A 19,661-nucleotide genomic window follows, 5' to 3' on the forward strand; every position below is an offset into this window, starting at 1 on the left:
ATTTGAACAGAAATTCTCTCTTTCCTAGACGCAAGTCAAGGTCTCCTTCCCCTAGAAGGAGATCATCTCCTGTCAGAAGAGAGAGAAAGCGTAGCCACTCTCGATCTCCTCGTCACAGAACCAAGAGCCGTAGTGTTACTCCTGCACCAGAAAAGAAAGAGGAGACTCCAGAGCCAGAGCCTTCAGTGCAAGCAAAGGAAACTTTGATACAAGAGGCAACATCAACTAGGCAAGTACCAGAGTTGATTTCCCCCCCCCTTGAAATTAGCTTCTTATAAGGAATTATCATTTCCTTTAGTATAACGGAATTATTTTAATTCCTGCTGATATTTGCTTAGAGCTTTATAGAAAACAGCCCCACTTCCTTCTGAAAAAATGTGCTATTATTTTTTTTGTCTGGCAGATCACTTTACATGTGTCACCATGGTCTTCAATAAAACGTGTTTCCACATGGAGAAATTAGAGTAAATCTTTGAGTGCATACGGATGTTTCACTAATGCTTTTTTTGTTGTATTACTCTAGTTAAGTCCTTTCCTTTGGCAGTGTTAAGTTTAGTTTCATTAAGAAATGCATATTAAGGCTAGTTTTGGCTTGATTTTCCCTGTATTTGTTGAGAACTTTACAAGCGCCACCTTCAGCTTCTGACTTCAGACTGGATAAAGGCAGAACACTTCCTAAAGTACTGATGCAGCACTTGGAATTGGACAGCCTCAGCATTATCTTAAATAATGGCAGCCTGGAACTTTTGACAAATCAATTTTTCACTGATCCTACTTGATTAATAACTTCCACTGTTCTGCATTGTCAGGTCAATCTATGGAAAGTTAACACGGGGCCTATTCAGTATACTTTTAATAATCTGTTACAGGAAGTTGAAAACCTAAATCTTTTGACCATGAGTAGAATTTTAATAGGATTTGCAGCTATGAACAACTTAATTAGGTGTTACTCACCACAGTCTTTTTTTTTAGTGAAAGCACTGTCATAGGTTCTTTCTAAAATAGAATCCAGGTAGCTACAGATGGGATATGCTTATATTTTAAGGTTTTTTTATTTTAACAGTGATATCCTGAAAGTTCCCAAACCTGAACCTGTGCCAGATACTAAAGAAACTTCCCCAGAACGAAATTCAAAGAAAGAGAGAGAGAAAGAAAAAGAGAAGACTCGTCAAAGATCACCATCCCGTTCCAAATCAAGGTCAAGGTCTCGCTCACATTCCCCTTCTCATTCTAGACCAAGAAGGCGCCATAGATCACGGTCAAGGTAAGAAGATGAGTTTTTACTTTATCTTGAGGTTAAAGGCCAGGAACTGAATGATCTGCTCTGAAGTGGCTATTCAGAGGCATAAAACACTCAATTAGCTGTGTACATTGGAAATTCTGAAAAAAATAACTAATTATATGATGTGAGATATAGGCCAAGGCATTAATGCCACTCTGTACAGTAATAATTCTCCTCAGCCAGAGATGAGCCTGCAGTGGGTTAGGCCGAGTATGTGGGAGGGGAGAAGAGTGGAAAACACCACCTAAGCATGTTCACTAGTCTTCATCCTCTACCTGATCTGGGGAAAATGCTTGATATGAATGGCAGTTGGGCTGGGAAAAGGTACTGAATCCTGAATATGGTATGTGGCAGCTCCAGGTGATACCCCACAACCTCCTTTAAGAGCTAGGTTTGGTCCTGAAAACACTTAGAAATTTAGGTTTAATCCTTTTGTGTGTGTGTGTGGATTAGTAGAGAGGTTTTGGTTGATTTGAAATCTTGTTTGCTTGTAGCTTAATGGTAACACGTTCCAGTAAAACAGAAATGCTGATTTAGTGTGATATACTTGCGACAAAGCAGCTTTTCACTTAGTTTCTGGTGTCTAAATCTACCTCCATCCTGTGAAATTTAGGAGGTCGCTGTTCATTCTTCGAATTTTCATTGATTGATTGTGACAGGTCTTACTCCCCTAGAAGGCGGCCAAGCCCAAGACGACGACCATCTCCTAGGAGAAGGAGTCCTCCAAGGCGCATGCCTCCCCCGCCCAGACACAGAAGAAGTAGATCCCCTCTGAGGCGGTAAGATTCCTTTTTGGTAAATATGAAACTGCTGATATTTGAAAGACATCACAAGGTTTTAAAAACTTTTAAAGTTAGCTTGAAAAATAGTTATGAAGAGTGATTGTAGTATCAAAGGTAACTTAACCACAGGTGACTTTGATAGTGTATAGTATACAAACTAAGGGCAGGTCTACACTACAGCGGGGATCGACACTTTGAGATCGATCTACTGGTGGTCAATTTAGCGGGTCTAATAAAGACCCGCCAAATTGACTGCAGATCGCTCTCCAGTCGACCCCTGTACTCTACCCCCAATGAGAAGAGTAAGGTAAGTCGACAGCAGATTTTCTCCTGTCGACCCCCCACGGTGTAGACCCCGCGGTAACTCGACCTAACGTACGTCGACGCCAGCTATGTTACTGACGTAGCTGGAGTTGCGTAGCGTGGGTTGACTTACCGTGGCAGTGTAGACATAGCCTAAGTGATTTAAAAGTTGCTCTGTCTTGGTTCATGCCTATGTCCCTTAAGAGCAGGGAAACAAAGCCCTTTGGATTGGTGGGAGTATTGCAATATTACTTAACGCTTTCTTTTTGAAGATAACTTCTGTTCCAGAATCCAGGTGTCTGATATAGTATCAAAAGGTCATAAAATGATTTAAAGTACCTCTAATGGATGTTTTCTAACATTCATAAATGGTGATGGTTTGTGTTAACTGCTCAGTTTGTTATTCTGATACTTTCTTTAGTGGATAGTGGTGGCATTGGTTATGTCATGACTTTACAAATTAAGACTGGCTTTTTAAACTTTGTTTTAGAAGTCTGTCCTTTTGTGGTGGTTTTTGCTTGGGGACTTACAACTTTGCCATCATTTAAACAAATTTGGTGGCAGAGGAGCAAGTTGTTCCAGCTGCTTTGGATGTCAGAGACCATGTGATTTCAGTGCACTGTTGAAATAGGAAACTTGGAACAGCTTTCACAAGAAAAAGGGGCTATAATCAGTGGCGTAGCCAGATGGAGGGAACAGGGGGAGCATAAAAAAAAGAGCACCACTCCCTGCGGCGCTTTTACTTACGGGGCGGTGCTTTTACTCACCTGGCGGTGCTCCGGGTCTTCGGCGGCACTTCAGCGGCGGGACCTTCACTTGCTCCGCGGGTCTTCGGCAGCATTTCCTTCGGTGCCGCCGAAGACACCCGCTCTAGAGCGAGTGAGGGCCCGCTGCCAAAGTGTCGTCAAAGACCCGGAGCACCGCCAGGTGAGTAAAAATTAAAAAGGCGCCAAGATGCTCAGTGGGGGAGCGGCCACTGCCCCGCTCTCCCCCCCCCCAGATACGCTACTGGCTATAACTGGATGGTGACTATTTTTTGAGGTTTGTAAAGATTTGTTCATTTTTGAGACAAAATACTGTGAAAAGTGTCAAGTGTATTTTGGCAAGATATGTAAGAATTCCCTTTTAGCAAATATTTATCTCACTCAAGGTAGGGTTTCTTTTTTCCAGGTTCTCAGGAATTCTGCAGCCAAAGGTGGATTCTGCAGGTACACAATTGCAACAGAACTTACCACAAATTTTGCCGCAGAATTCTAGAGGCCCTCCTTTAAGTTTATAAAGTAAAGACAAGCTTCAAAATAAATCTTACAAAATATTGCTAAGATGTATTCAGAATGGTTACATGTCTGATATTTGTGCAATTTTCAGCCTCCTGGTATAAAATTTTTGTTCCTTAAAGGTTCATTTCTGCCCACCAGTCTTTAATAGATCCTTTTTGAGGTTCAGTAAACAAGGTGCTGTAGAGTGAAAAATTCTCTTAACCATCTAAATACTAAACAACTCAAAATCACACACACACACACACACACACACACCCCCAACACCTACAAGCCATTGTCTTGGATCCTTTAGGGTTAGTAATATTTTATAATCTAAAACAGAAGGAAAACAAAAGGTAACATTTCAGACAAATTGTTCAGTTATAGTTTGAAAATAATTGAAACATTCATTTGTGTTAGTCTCCTCTTGTATGACATACTAAAGCATTTGAGGCTAACATATGCCAGTTTTTTGGAAGTGCTACTGTATGTGGCTGTATAGATATGCTTGCAGATGAGTGAACTGTGCTTAATCAGACCCAATTAATGTTAACTTTGTATCTACAGGAGAAGACGGTCATCGGCATCTTTATCTGGAAGTAGCTCTTCTTCCTCCTCTTCACGCTCTCGGTCACCGCCAAAAAAACCACCTAAAAGAATTGTATCCAGTCCTCCTCGCAAAACACGTAAACTGTCTCCTTCTGCAAGCCCTCCTAGGCGGAGGCACAGGCCTTCCCCACCAGCAAGTCCACCTCCAAAGCCACGCAGGTCTCCAACGCCTCAGCAGTCAAATCGTGGAAGAAAAGTCCGTGGCTCAATTTCTCCAGGCAGAGCCTCAGGTATAGTCAGCTAAATGTGTGCTTTCCCCCAATCGCTTTATCTATTTGAACCTTTACAGTCTCATAGTTATGTACTCTTTGCTAGCTAACGGCAGGACTGCCTCAAAACTTTTGCCTTTTCAAAGTACCAAAGTTGTTTAATAGACATTTTATTGAACCTGGTCTTAAATATTAACAATATAGGGATTCATAGTACAAAACACTTAAATGTCAGCAACAAAAAATAAAGATTATAGTGGTAGACGTTTAAAAACAAACAAACCATAGTGCTGAGTTGACCTCCCTGCAATATTTCATTGTAAGAATAGGAAGATCTTAGTTATGAAATCTAATACTTTAAGGCAAACACTAATTGGTAACAACCAGTGTAAGAATTTTTCAAAACATTGCAGAGGCTTTTTTCTAAATCAGTTTATTTCCAACTCTGAAGACCTAGATGTGATTTCATGTGTTTGCGTTTGATGCAGTAGGCAAGGTTTTTAATTTTGTGTCTGCATATTTCTCTTGCACTCAGTTTTACTTAAATCACTTTAAAGAATCAAGCTGCAGTTTTCTCTTTTCAAGTGGTTGTGGTATCAAATTTCTATTCCAGAGGGATGGTACAATTGTGGGTTGGGATATCAAACACTTTTCAGACATAGGAAAAAGTTTAGGCAGTTAAAATATAATTCAAAAGTAAGTACATCTCCAACTGTAGTCAGCCCTGAACTTTAGTCTCTGGTTTTTAATACTGAAATTTTTAATAAATCATAAATTGCATGCTTTCACCTCTTTTCTATGACTACGTTTCAGTTGTATCATAGTTGAATTGAATAGTTTATTAAAATAAGTTTATTAAATAAAATGTATGTTAATGGCTTTTCAGGAAACATGTACCTGCATGGAATTAGTAGGAATTAAATTACCATACAATTTTAAGACTCTATTTTTCGTAACCTTGTGCAGTTAGAAAAAAAACAACCAAAATTTCTACTCCGTTTACATACTATAATTTCAAAGTAAAATAGCAGTATACCAGCCAAATGTTATCTAAAAGTGCAACATTCTTTTCTGTATAGAAAAATATGCTAGGAAGCTGAAGTCTAAAAAGTATACTACAAAAATTCATATGAAGGAGATGTAACTGACATCATTCATGAAAAGCTTTCACTTACTTTGTATCGATAAGTGTGCAAGATCATATTAAATTTCATTTAAAATCATATTCAGCTTTTTCTTAGATTTGTCTAACTTTTGTCTTTTAGCACCTAAACATAAGAGTATTGAAAAAAAAGAGTCTCCCTCACCAGCGCCAAAACCTAGAAAAGTAGAATTGTCTGAATCAGGTAAGTTTGTCATTTACAATGCCTTTCCTTTAAATGGTATGAAAACAAACAAGGGGCACTCTTCTCCAGTGTGTTTCTTGAGATCCAGTGGCTTTGATAGCAGTATTGGAGGTATGGTTTTCAGAGAGATGTGCATAGAGAACATAAAGCATCCCACTCACATTAACTCTCTCCCTTATGCTTCTTTGAAAACCCTAGCCAAAATGCACACTCCAAAGAAAGGATGCCTTTAATTAAAGATGTAGCACAAAAAAATTAAATAAAACACCTGATCAGTTTTAACAACACTGCTTCACAAACTGTCTTTATTCATAAAGTAACATAAAATGACTGAAGATACAAAAGTAAAAATTAAATGTTCCTTAATTGTGCATATTTTTCAGAAGAAGACAAAGGTGGCAAAATGGCTGCAGCAGATTCTGTGCAACAGAGACGTCAGTACAGAAGGCAAAACCAGCAGTCTTCATCTGGTACAGTAATATTTTTGTAATTCTAATAAGACATTTTACTTAAATAATTAAATATTTGTTCAGCATATTGGCTACTTTTGTACTGCTATATTCAAATTGTGCTTAGTTTTACACATTTCATTAATGTATGCTACAATACTATTGCAAAATTAATCGCGTACCATAATGAAAATCTTTTATTCACTGATCAAAAAATACTCCAGGAGAGCAGGCAAGTAGAATTTTGCATTCTGGGGCATAACTAGCTAGCCCAGAATTGGCAACAGATTTCATAGGAGCTGAAAAGAATGTTACAACGTTCCTCTTCTCCTGACCAGTGCCTGTAGATTACTTGGAATATTTATGCACATACTCAGTTTTGCTTCTGGTTTCATACTTCACCTTGTAAATTATTTTGCTGGTCAGAATTGCTTTTGCAGTTCTGTTGCTACGTATAATTGATTCAGGGCTTTTATTAATGCTCTTGAAGTCAGTATCTTTCGGTTTGTCCTCTAGCTAATTTTGTTCAGTATTTTGCAGTTGCATATCTTGAGTAGATTCTGCAACATGTACCTGAAATTCAGGCTTTATATGCACACAAACTTACACCAATTTAAAGTTGTGTTTTTTGAAGCAGTTGTTAAACCAGTTCAAGTTTGTGTATAGACTCTTATTTCTGTTTAAGAAATAATCCACTCTTAAACAGAAATAAGCATCTACACTCAAACATGGACTAGTGTAACAGTTGCATCAGAAACAAACTTTTAGTTAAACTGGTGCAATCATGTGTAAGCAAGGCTTAAAGTTGCTTCACATGTTAGAAGTTTGTCTTGAAATGTATCTAAACAAGTTGATCTAACTAATCGTGTTAATATACCTTGACTTACACTCTGTAAATATTTTTAAAAACAGAAATCACAACTTGGCAAAAAGATGTCTTTTGCATGAAGACAGAGCAATATGACTCTCAGTAATTGCACAAGAATACAGTGTGCGTATACCACTTTTCAGCAACTAATTATTTTGTATTTATAGACTCTGGTTCATCATCTTCCTCTGAAGAGGAACGACCAAAAAGATCAAATGTGAAGAATGGTGAAGTGGGTAGGCGCAGACGACACTCGCATAGTCCATCACCTTCTCCACGGAAACGACAAAAGGACTCTTCCCCTCGGTAATTACTTTCTTCAGCTCAGCACAACTGATGTATTTCACAGTGACAAAATATATAATTTGCAAATGGACTAACTTCTCATCTCTTGATTTGCATTACATTATTGCCTACAGGCCCCCAGCAGAATCAGTTGGGATTACCCTTGACCAAGTGCTATACAAATGCCATAGAAGATGGCCTGTGCACCAAAATTTAGATTTTAGAGGTGAAAGTGAACAACTTGATACCAGCACTAGATTTTTTATTAATTCTATTGGGGCTTTGGGACCAGGTCCTTACAGTTTATAACAGGAGGGGTTTTTTCAAGCTAATGCAAGGAGATTAATTTGACTTCTGCTCAGGTGTTGAGAATTACTTCATGAATCTTGTGCAAACATGTGCATCTTTGCATCAAGTAAATCTTTAACAAATGGGATTTTTGACTTTGTTTTCTCTCCACTGCTGTCAGGATGCAGATTGGAAAGAGGTGGCAATCACCAATGATTAAAAGGTTGGTTAGAAATTAATCCGTTAATTAAGATTAAATTTAAAGTTCCTCTAGAAACACTATACTTTTGTAGTAGATGGTGAGCATGGGTGCCCTTTCTTCTGCTTCACCCACACAGAAGACAATTCAAATAGCAAGATAATGGGACAAGAAATCCAAATTGTTCATTGCCTTTTTTCTTCCAACAGTGAAATTTTCAGATCTGCCTTATGTCCATAGATAATGACAGTTTGGGTAACTGGTTGAAATAAAAACCTGATATTGTACCTTAGAAGCTTAACTGCATTACTGTATACAACACTTATCAAAGTTACGCTCTCCAGGCAAGGTTTTGCTTGAATGTTTTTAGTTCTCAAATATAATTCTGAAACCGAGGTGAGCAGTATGTGAAGATATTTCACATTTGCCACCAGCTGTTTTTGTGGTAGGAAAATAAAATGGGCTAATGGGGGAACTCAGTGTTCAAAAATCAAGCTATTTAACTCCTCAAATACCAAGAGGAGAGGGAGGTTCTAAAATTCCCATTCTGTCTTCTCTCCCTTTTACATGCATATTCACTGTGTGTCCAGGAACAATCTGATTTAGTAGTGGGACTGAAGTTAACAGCTCCTGCAAACTTCACAGGCTGAGTGCTTCATCATTTTGTCACAAATCTTACCTTTCATAGGTAGCTTTATAGGCAGTTCCTTAGAAACTTGATTTTAGACTGAGCTTAATGTAATGCAGAAAGCCATTGATGACTTGGCAAAGATATGGCCAGAATAGCAGATTGTATCATGGTCTCTGCCACTAGACTGCCCATTGAAGTCAGCTGAAAACAAGAGTAGGTGCCTCACTACTATTAGGAAAAGTGCTAATTTTAAACTTAAGAGGCTGGATCTATGAGATTAATCATTCAGACTTAATGACTGGTGTGAATAATCTATAATGATTAAAACCTAACCAGAACATAGGTGCCACGTATGATTTGCTAAATTTGAGCCAGATGAATTGTGACTAACTTCCTCAAACTTTGAGCACATTTATTACTGAATTTGTCAGTCTTCAAAAAGTGGCATATAACAGTTTTTACTTGAATTTCAGGACAGCATACTTTACTTTACAAAATAAATTCAGCTAAATCCTTCTATATCAATGTGTAACACATTTTCTCCTAGTCTGTTACCTTATACATTTAATATGAAAACTATTATTGCTGAATATTTTTAGTGGGTCTTACTGTGATATTTGAAGATGACTTGGTATTTTTTCAGCTCACAAAATCGTGTTTAGCTCTTGAGGAACAATCTTTAGCTGTAAATATCTAGTTTCTTGCTATGGAAAAATATAGCAATATTTGGAATTAAATATTAATTAGCTGACTGTTTCTATTGACTAAAAGTGCAGGGCAGCCTTTAAAAAGCAAAAAAGATATTTAATCTTTTGTCACTAAGTTTTGTATATTGTCACTAAAAAGCTACATTTTTTTTTCCTCACAGAATTTAAACCCGTTGAGCTTTTCAGAAGTTATGGGGAAACACATTGGGTCCAGATTTCCTCATATAAGTTAACTGCAAATTTTTGTCTTCAGTGGGAGTAGTGTCTGGACCCCCTGTGCTCTGAATATTTTAAATGCAGTATAGCAGTATCTTAGCACCAACTCTGGTTTTCTTAGCCTGTGCTCTCGCTGAAGTGTTAAAATCTACCAGTGGTAAAGAGTAAGGCTTGGTCTACACTAACCCCCCAAATCGAACTAAGGTACGCAACTTCAGCTACGTGAATAACGTAGCTAAAGTTCGAAGTACCTTAGTTCGATCTTACCTCGGTCCAGACGCGGCAGGCAGGCTCCCCCGTCGACTCCGCGGTACTCCTCTCGCCGAGCAGGAGTACCGCAGTCGACGGCGAGCACTTCCGGGTTCGACTTATCGCGTCCAGACAAGACGCGATAAGTCGAACCCAGAAGTTTGATTGCCAGCCGCCGAACTAGCGGCTGGGTATAGACGTACCCTAAGTCTGCTTAGAATCAATTTCTGTTTGTCTATCTGAAGTCGGCAGCCATTAAGATATATCCCCACTAGGATGATAAATATCTCCTTGGTCTAGTGAGCTTTAAGAATTTCTTTACCATGGAAAACTGAACTGTGGTAAGGTTGAAGACTCCTTATAGCTTCTATATCCCATACTCTCAGAGAAAACAAACTTTGCTATATCTTTTTTTGTCTCTTGGACGTAATCACTGTCTGATAGTGTTTGCATCTAATGGAATCTCATTTGGAAGACGAAGAATCTGAACCAGCTTAGCTTTATGTAGTGGAGATGACATGGCAGAAAAAAATTTAAGCATTTGGCATGAGGTGTTTTTTTAACAAAGCAACTTTTCTGTTTCCTCTAGTAGGAGGAGGAGGAGTCCATCACCACCACCTGCCAGAAGACGGCGCTCTCCTTCTCCTGCCCCTCCTCCAAGGCGGCGCAGATCGCCTTCATTGCCTCGCCGAAGGTAACTGTTTTATTCTATTGCTTTTTATTAATCCCTAAGGGCAGTTCTGCAAATCAAGAGTTGTAACACTGTCCAATAAAAAGCAAATGTCATGATTAATGGAACTGATGCCCTTTGCCAATAAATCTTTTTTTTTTAATTAAAATCATAATTTTGTTTTCTGAAACGTTTTCGGTGGGGGATGTGTTCAATTGTTGAACCATTGTAAGTGCTGGGTGTAGCAAGCAATCATTTCACTTATCTGATATTGAAATGGCTATTGGGCAGGGTATACGGTAATACTCTGCTGTAGTTCCTTGAGATTGCTGTAAGAATTTTAAAAGTGGAACACATCAGTGTAAAATCTTTCCTCTTTGCCAAAGTGCATAACTTTAGCCATTGGCAGCTAACTAGTGTGAGAACTTTGTCCTGTATACATGACTTCTCAAATTCTTTCTGTTGGTTTTGTAGGTCTCCATCACCACCTCCACGCAGGCGCTCACCTACTCCCAGACGATATTCTCCTCCAATACAGAGACGATACTCTCCTTCCCCACCTCCTAAGCGAAGAACAGCAACTCCCCCTCCTCCTCCAAAACGAAGGGCATCACCTTCTCCACAACCCAAGCGCAGAGTCTCGCATTCTCCCCCACCAAAACAAAGAAGTTCTCCGGTGGCAAAGAGGCGTTCCCCATCGATCTCTTCCAAGCATAGGAAAAGTTCTCCTTCCAGCAGGTCTAATCGTGAAACCCGATCTCCACTACAAAACAAACGGCATTCACCATCTCCACGGCCTAGAGCTTCACATACTTCTGCAAGTCCACCGCCTCTGCGAAGGGGAACTTCATCTTCACCCAAACGGAGACAGTCTCCATCTCCAAGCAGTAGACCCATCAGGAGAGTGTCAAGGACCCCGGAACCCAAAAAGACAAAGTAAGGGACTTACTAACTTATAGCTATAGGCAAATGGGAATAGATAAAGCAAGGGTTTGCACTAAAATTAAAGGGTGTCAGTATTCTGCCTTCATGCCACTCTAGTTCCTGTGGGCCTGTTGACATGCTGCTTTCATTCTGCCAACTTCTATAACATGGCTTTTCAGAAATGACTGTTAGAGGCATTTCCTATCATATGAAAATTCAAGATTGGGAATAGCTTCAGAGGCACTACAGAGGTTCATCTTGGACAAAGTGTGATAGTGAGAAGGCAGAATAGAGGCAAACATCAAACACTGATAGTTGTGAAACCGGAGCAGATTACAAAATAAGACTTCAAAGAGATTTGTAGCTTTGTTTAGAGCCTAGTGAACTATGCGTCAAAGTTCACTATGGAACAGGGCTAACCCAAGACACATTCTTATTAAATGAATATTTGACAAGCTTTTAATATTGGGAGATATCTACCTAAACATCTAGTGAAAGTATGGCGATGCTGGCTTAATCTGTTCTTTCAGGAAAGGTAGGTAGCTGAATGCAATATCCTGTCTGAACTGGTGATAAAACAGTAGCTGTGCCATGTTGAATTTTTATCAGGTGTGAAGAGAAGACAGCCACTCATGAACAGGAGAACACTATTGTCTGTCCAAGATACTAATATGTAGTAAACCTACAGTATCTTTTTGGCTTGCCAATCTGCAGTGCTTAGTTAGATCTTGGCTTTTCCTTTTACTGTCATTCTTTTGAAGAAATTCTGGTCTAAATGTATAGAATTTAGCTCCATAGTAAAGGGATTAATATGAACAGATTTGTAGATCAGCAGTAACTCTAAGGGTACATCTGCACTGCAGTTAAACACCAGTGGCTGGCCTGTGTCGGCTGACTCAGGCTAAGGGGCTGTTTAATTGCAATGTAGACATTTGGGCTGGAGTCCAGGCTCTGGGACTCTGAGCCTAGACATCTATACCTCAATTAAACAGCCCCTTAGCCAGAGTCAGCTGGTACAGGCCAGACACTGGTGTCTAATTGCAGTGTAGACCTACACTGTGACACCATGGTTAGTTACATAATAATTAAGTTACCTTGTTTGCACGTACTGTATAAGGCACAGGGAGTCCTAAATGTTAATCTTTTATTTTTAAGGGCTTCCACACCAAGTCCACAGTCTGTGAGAAGGGTGTCTTCATCCAGGTCTGCATCAGGATCGCCTGAGCCAGCACCTAAGAAACACCAAGCACCTCCATCCCCTACTGGGTCTCGATCCCCCTCCACTAACTGGTCGCCGCCACATGTGAAAAAGGCTCAAAGTCCTACGCAGAGTCCATCCCCTGCAAGGGTATGTTTTCTAATCATAGTAGTACTTAATTGGAATATACCTACAGAACTTTCATCATGTGGCATATTGCTCTTACCTAGTTTTGCTTATGATGATCAAACAATTCTAGCTCATTTACTAGTGTATTTAAGTGCAATTCCTTTTAAATGATGGGATGGCAATAGCCGCTCCATAGGCAAACACACGCACATGGGTTATTCAGCAAATGTGCTTAACGTCTAGGCCACGTGATCTTTGTAAGGAGAGAGGGTTTATTTGTGCATCATCACCCTATACACAAATCTGGCATACATATCTCCAACTGTGAAATAAGGAATTTCTTTTCATTACAGAATTCTGACCAGGAAGGTGGCGGGAAGAAAAAGAAGAAGAAGAAGGATAAGAAGCATAAAAAGGACAAAAAGCACAAGAAACACAAAAAACATAAGAAAGAGAAGGCTGCAGCTGCTGCAGCAGCTGCTGCTGCTACTTCAGCTGCTACTTCATCAGCCCAGGAAGACCCAGAAGCAGAGACAGAGCCCAAAAAGGTTGGCTAAATAAATCTGATTTCAAAAGCCAAAGAGTGAAATGAAAGAACATATTTGCAAGCGTAATTGATACTAATGTATGATTTTGAAAATATCTCTTCTAACTCCAATATATTTGAAGGCAAGGCTTGAATTATGCTACAACTGGGTAAATTATAAAATTTAGTTCAAGTCGCCTCTGCATATTCCCTTCTTGGGGTGGCAGAGGCCACTGGAATAACTCCAGTTAGAGGTTAACCTTCATTTCTCTTCCTTTCCATCATCCCCCTCCCAAGAATCAGTTCCATTTTCTGCTTCTGAAAGGCTATTAATGAGCATTGTCTACATTGCCTTTCCATTTCTACAAAGTGGTAAATAGGTAACACTTTTGAGCAACCGTTAAAAAAAAAAAAAAAAAAAGTCCACTTTGTACAGTGAAATACATCCATGGCAAGCTAACATCAAGCTTTCATTTTATTTTAAATGTGACTATTAAATTGATCATATTTTTTTAAAGTGAAATATACAAAGAACTAAAAATCTACAGACCTATAGAGATTTTTCCATTAATGCTTTTACAACAGTATTCACTACAATTATAAATATTTCATGCCAAGTTTGCAACCCAGGTTTTGAAGTACTGAGATCCTGAATGCAGGATTGACTTGTCCACACTGAGAGAAAAATGGAAAGTACACAAATGGCATAAGTAGTGGGTATTTATAATTTTTTGTTTCAGCAACCTGACATGTTAAAATCATATTGTAAATATACAAACTTACGTTTGAATGTCCCTTTAAAAAATCCATACCAAATAGCAAATCTCATGGGGCAAATGAAATTGTATTTTTGCTAAAAATCTATTTTGTTGTATTTCAGCCTTCTGTATGATGTGACTGCTTGTTAGTTGCAGGCAGAAAACTAGAGACATTCTGTGCTATATTTGTATGAAGTTATAGTAGAAATGGTACCCAAGTGAAAAGTGTATATAACCTAGGTAAAATTTCTAATGTATAAAACCTCTGCTTTTGACATTTCTGAATGATCATCTCTAGTTCTTCAAGTATATGTACCTATTGGTACTCCACTATAGGATGTGCATGTGCCTGCATGCTCTTGATTGGAGATTGCAAAGCAGTGCTCACAGTCCTGCGCAGAACAACACCTTCTGCTCTGAACTAGGGGATATAGGCAGGTGCGAACTCAACACTACTGAGTTCCTTCTCAACTGCCTGTGGTTTGAGATGGTGTCCCCAAGGGAAGGTTGCTTTACTCATTAGTGAGTCATTACTGTCCCCTACATGTACACTGTGTCAAATGCCAACCACAATTCCACTCACCTGTAAGATCTAACACAAAGTACTACATCCCATCAAAGGGGATGGAACACTTCCCCTCCTCCCCCCAATCCATAACTCCATAGTGGTTTATGCAGCCAGTGGAAGGTGCCACAAGCTCAGTTTAGACCCTCTCCAATAGACAGGGAATCCAAGAGTCTGGACTTACTGGGCAGAAGAGCTGTTCATCAGCTGCTCTTCAGTTTTCTGTTGCAAATTATCAGGCCTTGATGGTGAAAGACGCATTTACCATGTATTCAATATTTACACACTTAACTGAATATGTGCCACAAGATCAGAGAGACCAGTTTCAGTCCATCATTGCAGGGGGGCAGTTGGTCACAAAAACCTCCCTCCAAGCTGCCCTAGATACTGCTGACACAGTGTTAAGATCCATGGCAGTGATCATGAGAAGGGTATCCTGGCTCCAGCCCTTAGGTCTTCCAAGAGAAGTGCAGTCCACAGTCAAGGATCTCCCCTTTGAAGGACTCAAGCTCTTCAGTGATCATATGGACTCCTCTCTCCATGCTCTCAGGGATTCCAGGGCTACGCTGCATTCACTGGGATTCTCTACGTGCCTGCAATAAAAAGACAACTTAGTTTACACAGCCTGCCCAGAGATCTAGGCCATTCCAGTACCATCAGCAGTCCACCCTCCCTATATCTGAGTAGGCCTTCAAGAGAAGGAGCAAGCTGAGAGAGACTACTGACCCCTTCTTAATTGGCTCCCTCCTTCTAAAAAGCACTTTTGACACCTTGACTGAGGGCATAAATCATCCCAGTTCACTGGATTTCCCCATTGTGCAATTCTCTCCCTCTTCCTTCCCCCCCCACCCCGCCTTTTTTTATTATTATTAAGATTGACTGTCCCACTATTTACCTGCATGGGAACTCCTTATCTCAGACAAGTGGATACTGGAAGTCCTTAGAGTGGATTACTCTGTCCACTTCCACTCTATTCCTCCCCATCCCTCTTCAGGGACCCCTCACACAAAAAACTCTTAAGGCAAAAGGTTCTGTCCCCGCTCCTTCTGGGGCACTACAGCGGGTTCCAACAGAGTTCATTGGGAAAGGATTCTATTCCAGCTACTTGGTTTCCAAGGGAGATGGAGGGTGGAGACTGATTGTCAACCTCAGGAACTTGAACTACTATTTTTTTTTTTAGCACAACACTTCAGAATGGTGACATTAGTTCCAATTCTCCCACCCTTTGATCCGGAAGACTGGTTTGTTAGCCTTGACCAACAAGGCACCTACTTTCATATAGCCATCCACTCATCGCACAAGCATTTCCTGTGCTTTGTAATAGGAACAGACCACTATCAATACTGAGTTCTTCCCTTCAAACTCTCTCTCTCCAAGGGTGTTGGGAAAGGTCCTTTCGGTAGTGGCAGCTTCCGTCCATCCATGGGAGATCTCCGTATCCCCAGATTTGGACAACATGTTGATCTGGGTGAATCATACCGAGGTCCACACAGCTGCAACAAAGGCATTAAGCTTGTTCCAATTGCTAAGATAAACTTCACAGGAGCTGTTTTGGACTCTACAGTAGCAAAAGCCTACCTTCCCATTGAGAGATTTCACACCTTGTCTGGCCTAATCTCGGTGCTGCAGTTGGGCTCACATATGACCATGACATACAAGGCCACTCAGTCAGGGTAATGCTAGACAACAGGGCAGAGCAATAGCCTAGTCCTTGTGCACAGTATTTCCCATCGAAAAGCCACATCAGTGGTTGGTCTGTCATGGAGGAAAGACCGGCATGTGTATCAAACTGCGGTCAGTTCCAGTATGTTGATCTGAAGCATCAGTTTTTGCAGAGACCATTTGTCCTGAGCTGTATTTCCCTGCAAGTGAGCTCCCCATCCTAACAGAAAAGCATCTGTTACAACTACAGACTTCCTGAGCAGACGCTTTCTGGCAAGATGGCAAATGGGAGCTCAAACTCTTTTGCAAACCTGGGGTCTACCACAAGTAAATCTCTTCAGCACCCTGACCAACTCCAAATGTCACCTGTTTTGCTCAAGGGGAGTTTATGGCCTCAGTTCTATGGGAGATGCACTGATATCTCCTTGGCCTCATGCCCTACTGTATGCTTTACCCACAGGTACCATTAATCCTCACAACTCTTCTCAAGCTACATATGGAAAGAATGAGAGCTATTCTTATAGCACCAGCCTGGCCAAGGCAGGTGCGGTACTCAAACCTCATCCACCTCTGAGGGGCACCCCTGTGACTTCCTACCACTGAGGACCTATTGAGATAGAACTTGGGATCCCTCATCCACCCCAACCCTTCCTCTCTGAACCTCGGCGTAGCTGCTGAATGGCTCTCAACCGTGGAATTGACCTGTTTAGATGCAGTTTAGTCAGTTCTTTTGTCCAGCTGAAAGCCCGGTTACCCACAAGACTTATCTCCAGAAGTGGAAATGCTTTCACTCTTGGTGCTTTTTTTTCCATCTTCCCAAGCCTTGGAAGTTCCCCTTCTCAAGATAGTGGGCTAGATACTAAAATTAAAAGCGAGAGGTCTGTCAGTGAGCTCTTAGGGTACATTTGGCTACTATCACAGCTTTCCACTTACCCCTGCAGGGGTTCTCGGTTTTTGCCCACTTGTCACAGCCAGATTCCTCAAAGGTCTGTACAATTTGCATCCTCCTGTCTGACCCCCAACCCCCAGTGGGACCTAACATTCTAAGGAGATCCCCCTTAGAACCGATGGTCACCTGTTCTCTTCTCCACCCTTCCTTTAAAACTTTGTTCCTAGTCACCATTACTTCAGCAAGAAGAATGTGAAGCTGGGGGCACTCCTGGCCTACCCTCGTAAACCACCTTTTTTATAGGGACCACCCTTTTACTACACCCTCATGCCTGTTTTCTCCCACATGTCTCATCAGCATATCACATTAATCAAATATTTGCCTTCCTGTATTCTACCCTTCCAGAAATGTAGCAACTTTGCATCCCACGATTTTACATTTGCCATATTGCGGTATCAGAATGGCTATTACCTGGTCTAGCCCTTCATGCCTGCAGAAATAATCACTTCTGTATCTTTGTTTTAAGGAGACAGAGAGCGAAGCAGAAGATAACCTGGATGATTTAGAAAAACATCTGCGAGAGAAGGCACTGAGGTCGATGAGGAAGGCACAAGTGTCACCACCATCTTAGGCTGAAACCTTTGATATAATGTACATTTTATTTGGTTTGTACTCAGAATTCAATTTCAAATTGCTAAAATGTGTTTGAGCTTTAGAATATAACATTTGTTGTAATAATTGCTAGGTTGAGGTTCACCATGTAAAAAAGGCATGGATTTACATTACAAAAAACATCCACAGTGTACTAGTGACATTCTTTCATTGACAGTAGAGTGAAACTTTTTAGAAGTAGTAAGATGGGTCAAGGTTTTTAAAAATGACTGGCAACCTCAGTTTCTTTAAAATGTACCAAAACCTATACAATTTTTTACAAAGTTCTCATTTTTTTTTGTTTTTTTATCCACTTACATTGCTACTAACCTTTGTGATTTATAAGCTTGCCCAGAAATGAAACCACTTCAGTTGCAAGGGAAGTACATATGATATTTTAATGCCATAATTGCTCTATTGTTAGCTGTGTAGTTGCCACTAAAATGAATCAAGAACAGAAATCTAGAATGGTATGTAAATGAAAGCATGTCGTTTGCCAGGACACTGTGGGTTTATATTGATGTAATAAGATGATTTGGAACACTGGAATTTCATTTGTATTTTTGTTCTTTTTGTTAAAAGGGCAGTTTCCTTATCAGCAGTCCCAGAGAAGTTCCACACTTACATAAATTTTGTTTGTGAAAAGATGTTGTAGCCCCATTCATGATTCTTGTCTGGTTGCGGTTCTTCTTAATGGTATACGTAACTTTCAGAGATGATGTCTTTGAAAGCCTGAAGGACCTGAACTTTGGATATTGTCATGTTTTCACTGTTTTTCTGTTTTTTTAACTAAAGCTATATAAAGCTTGTGGATTAAACAAAATAAATTTCTAAATTTAAAGAGTTGTTGACTATTGTTATATGAACACACTTGTTAAACCTTTTCTTCTCAAACAGGGTAAACAAATAACATAGATGTTAAAAACTGATGTCTAAAATGCTGGGTTATGCAAAAGATTTTTTGTTGTTGTTGTTTGTTTTTTTTTTTTGTTAAAAATGACTTTCCCACTGGCAGAAGTAGCCCTGACTTTAATACAATGATGTTCCTGATGTGCTGTGCTAGCCTTGCAAAAATACCGGCCCAGGCATAAAATCTACCTGCTAGCTCTTTGCTTTGATGATTGTTAATGGAAAAAGTCTTTAGTTGCTTGTCATAATTACTTGCTGCAGCAAATAGAATTTTGCAAGGTGCTGCTGTATTGTATGGTTACAAAATGGAGATTTGGCGGAAACTTATTTCATTTCCTTATTTACCATTTATATGGGAGCGTTCAGTTAACCAAATACTGAGCTCAGGTAATTTGAACATATTGATGGGACATGTTTGCCTTCAAAATAGTATATTTTGAGACTGATTTGACAGGCAAAATTTTCACAAGTGCCTAGTTCCATTTTTCAGAAGTAATTTAGGAACTAAAAAAAGGAACCAAAATCCAATGGGACTTAGACTAGGTGACTAAGATACTTTTGAAAATTTTGTTGTCCATCTTAACTGTGAAAAACACATCTACTTAGGTGTAAATATTTGATTAGACTGGAACATAAGTAAAGAGGCTAATCAAGTCACTATTAAGATAAGTGCAGGATATTCTGTATGCTGACTTGCATAATTGAATTCCTTTGTAGGTATCTTATAACTGAGATCACTTTATCTCCTTTGTTTGAGCCCAGGCTTGTCTGACCTATAATTCACAGCTCTGAATCCTCTTGCTTCCCCTCCAACCTCTACTCTTTAATCCATGGATTTGTAATGGTGCAGCGTTTTGTTCAAGAAGTGATCACTTGAAATATCTTGGCCCTGCCATTTCTTACCACTATATATGAGACTTGACCGCTCTGTATGTACTGAGTCTGACTGCAAATGGTGTGTGATTACGTGGGAATCTTGTTGATTAATGCTACCTTTCTGGAAAGGCAGATCAATTGGTTTATATAAGCTTCAGTTGCTGGAGTAATCAGAATTCGTCACACAGAAATCTATTCCAAGTTATATCGAATTCTGTTAGA

The 19,661-nt window shown here is 39.8% G+C and overlaps 1 protein-coding gene across 7 annotated transcripts in view; it reads left to right on the plus strand.

The window, feature by feature from the left end:
* The window catches only part of SRRM1 (serine and arginine repetitive matrix 1), a 28,205-nt gene extending 9,720 nt beyond the window's left edge, over positions 1-18,485 (plus strand). For 3 of the 7 annotated variants that reach the window (XM_065421790.1, XM_065421795.1, XM_065421796.1), the window contains 13 exons: positions 29-229; positions 1,064-1,264; positions 1,942-2,061; positions 4,194-4,465; positions 5,710-5,790; positions 6,174-6,260; positions 7,275-7,413; positions 7,862-7,903; positions 10,272-10,376; positions 10,827-11,288; positions 12,432-12,624; positions 12,957-13,151; positions 17,530-18,485. In XM_065421790.1, the coding sequence (XP_065277862.1) occupies positions 29-229; positions 1,064-1,264; positions 1,942-2,061; positions 4,194-4,465; positions 5,710-5,790; positions 6,174-6,260; positions 7,275-7,413; positions 7,862-7,903; positions 10,272-10,376; positions 10,827-11,288; positions 12,432-12,624; positions 12,957-13,151; positions 17,530-17,634 (2,203 nt within the window). In that variant the 3' untranslated portion in view covers positions 17,635-18,485. The remainder of the gene's footprint in view (positions 1-28; positions 230-1,063; positions 1,265-1,941; positions 2,062-4,193; positions 4,466-5,709; positions 5,791-6,173; positions 6,261-7,274; positions 7,414-7,861; positions 7,904-10,271; positions 10,377-10,826; positions 11,289-12,431; positions 12,625-12,956; positions 13,152-17,529) is intronic. The other 4 variants (XM_065421791.1, XM_065421792.1, XM_065421793.1 and 1 more) reach the window with 4 other exon arrangements.
* The last annotated feature ends 1,176 nt before the right edge of the window (positions 18,486-19,661 follow it).

Source organism: Emys orbicularis, chromosome 23 (assembly GCF_028017835.1).
Source record: "Emys orbicularis isolate rEmyOrb1 chromosome 23, rEmyOrb1.hap1, whole genome shotgun sequence".
Taxonomy (NCBI): Eukaryota; Metazoa; Chordata; order Testudines; family Emydidae; genus Emys; species Emys orbicularis.